General features: G+C 34.8%; 1 protein-coding gene across 1 annotated transcript; it reads left to right on the top strand.

Moving 5' to 3' along the window:
* Positions 1 to 4572: 4572 nt before the first annotated feature.
* On the top strand, positions 4573 to 8020 carry LOC120075162 (ras-related protein RABF1). Its single transcript, XM_039028344.1, has 8 exons — positions 4573 to 4765; positions 5053 to 5126; positions 5441 to 5524; positions 5657 to 5751; positions 5903 to 6008; positions 6448 to 6537; positions 6674 to 6760; positions 7676 to 8020. Exons 1-8 carry the CDS (start codon positions 4741 to 4743, stop codon positions 7712 to 7714), a joined length of 600 nt encoding a protein of 199 aa, XP_038884272.1. The 5' UTR covers positions 4573 to 4740; the 3' UTR covers positions 7715 to 8020.
* Positions 8021 to 8457: the final 437 nt, after the last annotated feature.

The following is an 8457-nucleotide window of genomic DNA, read 5'->3' as shown; positions in this document are numbered from 1 at the left end:
TGGTTAATTGATAACGGGAAAAAATGCACATTATCATAGTGCTAAGTTCTTAAACAATGTTGGATTGCGTTGATGAAATATGTTAACTTGCATCCATTAAGCATCGTTTTCATGATATTGTGGTCGCATGTGTTCAACGCATTAGAACAATTGATTTTTGTATTTTTGTGCAGAATATGCGTTAACGTAATGCAAAGATTGCGATCATAGGAATTCATTGGTTGAGTGCAACTTTACCGCAAGGCTTTGTGTTGATCGTGCTCGCAAACATTCACCCAAGAAGAATCGCCGCAACTTGGTCAGCGCAACATGGTGGGTGCATCTGGGTGAAAGGCCAATTAAGAGCGATGAAACAAAAAGCTGATGACAGTGGAATCCAAATTAAGTTGGCAGCCGATAACGACCACAAAGTACATTCAGCTTTATCGGTGATAATTATTCAGCGCATCAGTCAAGAATTAAAGCTGTCCCATCTGTACAACCAGGAGAGAGAAGCCACCTTTCACCATGGATACTCTATAAATACCAAGGGAATTCTTCAGAGAAGGGGTTAACCAGTTGATTAGTTCCCGTTTAGTTCACGCTTCTGTTCATAATTTCCTTTCCATTTTAAGGTGGAGCAAGAGAATAGTGATGGCGCCGAAGATTGCTCAGGGCAACTCGATAGAGAACCTTGGGGCGTAAGAGCAGAGAGCGAGATTATATTTTGAGCACGAGTAGAAACAGTGTAAATGTCTGGCAGCAAGAGATTGCTACCAGGCTCTTTATTCTATACTTGCATTGTTATTTTGTACTTCATCTTCATACTTATAGAATGGAAGTTCTATTTCTACATCTGTTCACTCTCTTAATATGCATGAGTAGCTAAACTAGTCGAATGGATTGAGAAGAACTAAGCTAACATGACCTAGGAAGTTCTTTGCTTGTGAATGTCTTGTTTTATGTTGTGCAAAATACCCTTTAGAGTTACTCGAGAGAGAGTCTAAAGAAAGAACCTAAAGTCTCGAGAGAGCTAGGTTAGAATTTGGACTCGAGGGAGCAAGATCAGAACTGCATAAACAAGAGATAGGGACTTAGAGATAAGCTCTGTTTGTCAACTTGCATCGCATGCATCCTAGAGATGAGAATGATATTATATGGTCGCATATTTGTGTGGATGTCATGTTGTCATCACATAAATATAAATAGAGGTTTATGTGTAGACCCTGTAGACTTGTCGCATATATCGCATGCGTTCTAGCCTTAGAAGCCGTGGTATTCGCACCGAGAGGTGGTTTACTGTTGTATGCATGTTGCATGATCGCATAGCATAAACGCATTCTAGGGAGTGTTAGCCGAAACCCTTCTTAGCCTGTTCACCGCATATTCATCGCATCTCCCGTTTACCAACTCTTTTCAAACTTCGCCGCATTTATTTATTTTTCATCTACGCAAACAACAAACCAAACACTTTATTTATTTATCCGGTTACAGCAAAGTTCTTCATAAAAATTACCAAAGCAAACTGTTTTCACAAGTCCTTGTGTTCGACCTTGGACTTACTAGGAAACTCAGAGGAATTTACACTTGGATTCCGCTGGGGAAACTTGAGTGCACAACGCAATTCCATCAACGCATAGCAGCTATATTTCCACTTCATAAATACAAGCATTATTAATGCATCTAAAATATCATATATTTTATTAAATACACAATGAATTTGTTCAATAATGTTTACAAACTATAGGACCCTACGAGATTTATAGCATCAACCCCAACAATTTCCCACTTGACCTAAAGCTAGTGGGGTGTACAATATAGTAAAAAATACAAAGTATACTAAGGCATAACACACGTCTAGTACAAATCTCCCACTTGCCCTAGTCCAAACTTGGCCTGTCCCACAGACTCATACTCTGCAAGTGACCCTCAAACACCATAGCCGTGAGAGCCTTTGTAAACGGATCAGCGACGTTGTGCTCCAAAGCTGTCTGTGTGACAATCATGTCCCCTCGATGCACAATCTCTCGAATGAGATGATACTTTTGCTCTATATGCTTATTGTGACTCCTAGGCTCTCGGGAATTAGCCACAGCATCACTATTATCACAATAAAGTTTGATGGGCTTTGACATGTCTGGAACAACTTCCAGATTAGTCAAGAATTTCCTGAGCCAAACGACTTCCTTAGCAGCTTCACAAGCCACTACATACTCAGCCTCCATGGTGGAGTTAGCAATGCACCCTTGCTTGGTGCTTCGCCATACAACTGCCCCTTTGTTAAGATTGAACACTGATTCTGAGGTGGATTTCCAAGAATCCTTATCAGTCTGAAAATCAGAGTTCGTGTATCCTGTAAGGATCAAATCCTTATAACCATACACAAGCATGTAGTCCCTCGTTCTTCTTAGATACTTAAGGATGTTTTTAACGGCGATCCAGTGATCTAATCCGGGATTAGATTGATATCTACTGACTATCCCCACTGCATAGCAGATGCCAGGTCTAGTACATAACATCGCATATATCAAGCTGCCCACAACAGATGCAAATGAGTTGACTCATGCTAATGAAGATTGAAAATTGAAAATATGTATGACAACATATTTAGAAATTTTGACTTCATTCAATAACCATTTGGAATACGAGGTATTCACTAAATTTTGAGTTAAATTACAATTAAATATATTTTATGATTAACATTAATTTTGTTGGTACATAGAAGGTATAAGTTTTCATTTCTATTTTCAACCATTAATTTCTAATTATCATTTTTAGATTTTGTAGAGCTTTGTTTTAATGATATTATTTTTAGATATTGGTTTTTTTAAGAATTAAAGTTAGTTTTGATTTTTTTTTATTTGCTTCACAATACTTATATTCCGAATTCAAATTTATGAGAGATTTAGGGTGATTTAGTTTATTAGATCTTATTTTAAGTTAGATTTTTTTAAAAAAAAAAAAATACACCATATTCATTAAGGGTGTTCAAAAAATCTGATGACATGAAAAAACCGATCAACCAACCTGTGCGATTTGGATTGGGTTATCAACTTATTTGGGTTGGGTTAGGTTCAAATAAATGAAAATTTTATGGGTTGGGTTGGTTCATGGGTTCACCTAATATAACCCAAACCAACTCGAATCGACCCGAATTTATTATTAACTTTAAGATATATTTTTTTATTACTTATAACACAATTATTTATATATATGTTGATTTTAATTTTATTTAATTCCAATATTTTTTAATAATTTATTCTTTAACAACTCTTAAAAGTGGTTTATTTACCCTTTAGAAAAAAAAATCACTATATAAATTGAAATTGAGTTGTTAATCTTAATTCAATATATGAAAATAATTAAATTAGACTTTTACATATTCACGTTTTGCTTCTTTTTATAACAAAATTTTAAATAAATTACCCAATTAACCCAAACCAACTCAACCCAAATATTTTATGGTACGTTTTGCTTCTTTTTAGAACAAAATTTTAAATAAATTACCCGATTAACCCGAACCAACTCAACCCAAATATTTCATGGTTAGGTTGGGTTCATTTTTAATAAAGGTTATTTGGGTTGAAAAAATTTACAACATGAATTAGGGGTGTTCAAAAAACTTGATGACCCGAAAAAATAGATCAAGTTTGGGTTGGGTTATCCACAAATTTGGGTCGGGTTGGGTTCAAATAATAAAAATTTTATGGGTTGAGTTGGTTAATAGGTTCACCTAATATAACTCAAACCAACCCAAACCAACCCGAATTTATTATTAACTTAAAAATATATTTTTTTTGTTACTTATAACACAATTATTTATACATATATTGATTTTAATTTTATTTAATTTCAATATTTTTTTTAATAATTTATTCTTCAACAACTTTTAAAAGTAGTTTCTTTGCACTTTAGAAAGAAAAATTTCACAAGTTGTTAATCTTAATTCAATATATGAAAATAATTAAATTAGAATTTTACATATTTACGTTTTGCTTCTTTTTAGAATAAAATTTTAAATAAATGACCCGATTAACCCAAACCAACCCAACCCAAATATTTCATGGTTGGGTTGGGTTCATTTTTTAATAATAGTTATTTGGTTTGAAGAAATTTACAAACCGAACAATTGAGTTGGGTTTAAAAAGTATTTCAATCCAACCCAACCCATTAACACCCCTAACCCGAACAATTGGGTTAGGTATAAAAAGCCTTTCAACCCAACTCGTAAACATCCTAATATTCATAGAGATTTGGCAGTAGGGATGTTTTTGTCCACTCTTAAATTTTAAATAGTATCAAAATTAATCGTTTGACCATTTTTATAAAAGAAATCTGTATGATCATTTTTCTAAAACGTGATTTTATTTTAGCTATTTATCCGGTTGCCCCGAAGAAAGCAAAAGAAAAGAAAAGAAACTGATTCACTTATATAGAAGCTCGGCCCAATTAGCCCAATTTCGGTATTGGGCCTCAACTGGGATCTCATCTCCTGTTCTTCGACATATCGGATTCCGATCCGCTTTCCTGAATCCGATATGTCGTTTTTACGTCAGACAATGTCGTTCATCTTTGCGATTCAATTGAAAGTTGAGTTGTCAAATATTGGGGGAAAATTTAAACAGCCATTAACGAACCAGTCCCGAAGGCGAAAGCTTCTTCTTCTCTTTTGCAGAATTCTCCAATTGCTACACAGACTCCACGAAAGTTCAATTAACAGATAATTACTTGGATCGGTTATTTTACATACGCTTTATCGCCATGGGTTGCTCCTCCTCTGTCCCAGGTATTTTCAATTATTGAATTTCATTTCTTCTGCTTTGTTGGGCCTATGAGATTCTTTATTCGTTTATTTAAGTTTGATCAAAGAGGGTGTATTGAGAATTCAGGAGGTTGATTTTTTGGTCTGTTCTATGTCGTTAATTATGGAGTTGTCTTGGTTCCTTGATTTTCTTTAATGGGGGGACATTAGGGTTTGGTGGGTTTTGCCTTAGGTATCTACTATTCAGTTTTTACTGTTACTTATTGGAGTTTTGTTGAGTTTCATTGATCTTTTGGGGGTTTATAATGCAGACAGGGCTTCTGGGCGATCGGGTGGGCTTAATCCAGAGAACAATGCAGCTGATTCCAAGAATTTACGCGTCAAGGTATTTGAGAAGCACCCAACTTATTTACTTGTAGTCCTTTCCTTTTCTTTTTACTGTTAATGGACTCTATTTCAGTCTGATAATTGGTAATTTGTCTGACTTACAATTCTTTCCTATAAGAAGACAAACATACGATGGCTAAGATGCAGCAATGCTTTCCTCATTCGGGAATTGTCGATTGAGCTATATATATTTTTTAATTTAATGATATTTGAAGTTAAAGATATGCTTATATGTCAAATACCGTGCTTGCTAATGCTTAAAAGTTCTTATGATATCTTCTTTTTCTATCTTCTCTTTCTGTCTTTATGCAGCTTGTCCTGCTAGGTGATTCTGGTGTTGGTAAAAGTTGCATTGTTCTTCGCTTTGTCCGTGGTCAGTTTGATCCAACGTCTAAGGTTAGGACTATGTTACAGTTTGTAAATTCTTAAAATAAATATATGCTTAATACAATAAATTAACATTTTTATCATTTCATGCCCAGAGTAGTTACAATCTTTTGATTAATCATGTTTGTTGAGAAAATTCAGGTAACAGTTGGAGCATCATTCTTGTCACAAACAATAGCTTTACAAGATTCCACAACAGTGAAGTTTGAAATATGGGATACCGCTGGGCAAGAGAGGTAGGATTATCCAAATCTCTAGTTGGTACCCGTGTGTTTGTAACTTCTTAGCAAGTAACCATATTCTCATTGGAAGCCCTTTTCTGCTTTTTCATGTTCACAAGAGCTTTTTGTTGCAATAGGTTATCACTGTTGATTTGTCTTGATTTAGGTATGCTGCATTAGCTCCACTTTACTATCGTGGTGCTGCAGTTGCAGTTATTGTATATGATATAACAAGCTCAGATTCCTTTGCCAAAGCACAATATTGGGTTAAGGTATGTTTCAAAGTGATTAAGTAGTTTCCTACTTCTGTACAATATTTATTGCTTATGATTGATGTATCTATTCGAGTTCAGATTATAATATCCATGGGCCTTTTACTAGCAATGGTCTTGTTTCATAGTCATTATGCATAAATAAACCAAAACCTATGTGGCAATTCCTCATTGGTTGAGCATCCCACTCACCGGTGACCAATTTTGGAACAAAAAATGTAATTCTTTTTAATCTATGGGCAGATTATCAAATAATCACATTCTTTACTATCTATCTGTTGTTCTCTTGGAGCTTCTCCACATTTTCTAGTTTACATGCACTTTATATGGACTTGGTAATGGAACCTAAACAAATCTTCGTTAATGTGTTCATGTTGATTTGGTTATCCTTTAAGCTTTGACTAATTCACAATCTTACACTTCATATTGGCACTTACAGGAGCTACAGAAGCATGGTAGCCCTGATATCATTTTGGCATTGGTCGGTAACAAAGCTGATCTTCAAGAGAAAAGGAAAGTATCTGTTCAGGTAAGTTCAGTGTTATTCAATCAAATGCATCCTTCTTCTCCTGTCTTCTTTATTTATTGTTTTTTTTTTTCTCTCCAAAATGGGGGAAAGATATTTTAACTCACTAATGTGAGATATTTATGTTTCACTTTTGAAGGATGGGACTGAGTATGCAGAGAAGAATGGAATGTTCTTTATTGAGACATCTGCAAAGACTGCAGATAATATAAACGAGCTGTTTGAGGTATTCCCGACTTTATCCTTTTTATATGACTTTCATAGCTTCTGTTCATAAACAAGCGAGGTAGATAATTGTGTATAGTGATTTTTTATGATATTCCACTGTTGGCTGTGCGGTATTAAACATTTGAATATTGCTGTTTATGGTTAGAAGTTCAGAATCTGCATAAGTCATTATCATATCCCGTAATCTTTATAATATTCTTTAGAGTTTCGGAACTTTAGCAAACCAATTCTCTATTGGTGATAGTGTTGGACTCCAGAAGGTGTGAGGTTAGAACGTTCTTTCACCCCAGCTTTTAGTTGGTGGTTGTATCTGTCATTATGCTATCTCCATAAGGTGTCAAATCAAGTTGCATGCTGCCAGAACTTTCACCTCAGGTCTCTATTGGTGGTTCTATCATGATTGCTCAGCGCCACCCTTAGAATGTGGCCCGCAGGAGGACAATTGTAATTGGAAATTTTCTGGCTGTTAGCTCTTTTGCTGATTTGTTTGTTTGTTTGGATTGAAATGCTTTTTTTTTTTTACCTCTAATTTGTCTGTAGTGCATGTTTTATTAAATGTCTTTCGTCTCTCTAGTTCATCCTTCTATTGTTGAAGCCTTAGGATTTTTTTCTATTTCTGTCCATGCCCTTTTTGTTGAACGGTGGACGACTAGCCCTCTGTTAATTAGTTAGTTTGTTTATTTTATATGAAAATTGGAATCTTTGGAATCTTTGAGAAACATATTTCATGGCATGAATTATGTGAAGATGTTTGGATAGCTGTAGTGATCACTTAGCGATGCGAGAACCTGTCTCCCTTTCGTATAAAATTTCTCTAGAAATATATGTCACTCATACTGAGAGGGGCAGTTTAAGATATTTTTTTTCAAATACATTTCGAGATCAACGATATCTTCTCTATTTGATTTGGCAGGAGATTGCGAAGAGGTTGCCACGACCAACTTCCTCATGATCTTGTGTGACATGAATGATGTTGTCAGCAGCTTATCCTACAGGAAATCGGCCTGTTCCCTTCTGATCTGTGTATAGTTTGGTGAGTCCTGCAGTCTTTTGCTTTGTTATTTGATTTGACTTGTTGATATCTTCAGTCTAAAGTGTAACTTTAAACAGATATGAAAATGGTGAAAGATTTATTCCCCTTTAAACCATAAGCTGTATTTGTAAACTATGTTTCCTGTGACTGATAGAAACATTACTTGGGTTTTATTTCTTTTTCTTTTAGATGATATTCAATGGGAGTGGAGAAATTCAAACTCTATTTATGATCTTTAAATGCATTGAAGGATCAAGTAAAGCATCATGTAATGGAATTTGGTTATTTTGTTTCCCTGAGGTTTTGGTGGTTTCTTTTTGCCATTTTAAATTAGAATGTCCAATTACTTAGAGGGTGAAAAGTTGGTTGGAGTGTCGGTTGGACCATCCCTATCACCGACTACTGATCGAAGACATAGGAATAAGAAAAATAAGGGGAAAAAACGTTTTTTTCTCAAGTAAAGAAGCCATGGTTGATTGGTTTCATTTGGATGGCTGATTGCTTATGAAAGAAGCAACTTTAGTTTAAGGTTACTTTCTCTGAAAATTTAGGTTAAATTGATACTTTGGTTTTAAAATTTAGTCTATATATTTTATAATTAGAATTTAGTCCATATGTTTTATAAAACTCTCGTAGCTAGTCCTTGCAGTTAGAACTATTTG

Source organism: Benincasa hispida, chromosome 4, assembly GCF_009727055.1.
Source record: "Benincasa hispida cultivar B227 chromosome 4, ASM972705v1, whole genome shotgun sequence".
Classification (NCBI taxonomy): Eukaryota; Viridiplantae; Streptophyta; class Magnoliopsida; order Cucurbitales; family Cucurbitaceae; genus Benincasa; species Benincasa hispida.
Note: the sequence above shows the minus strand (reverse complement) of the source record. Positions and strands in the feature narration are given on the sequence as shown.

Bases quoted from the DNA above. Each gene is read 5' to 3' on its own strand.
- LOC120075162 (XM_039028344.1), top strand. From the start codon at position 4,741: ATGGGTTGCTCCTCCTCTGTCCCAG. The intron at 5,752-5,902 runs GTAGGATTATCC...GTCTTGATTTAG, and splicing joins GATACCGCTGGGCAAGAGAG to GTATGCTGCATTAGCTCCAC. The intron at 6,009-6,447 runs GTATGTTTCAAA...TGGCACTTACAG, and splicing joins AAGCACAATATTGGGTTAAG to GAGCTACAGAAGCATGGTAG.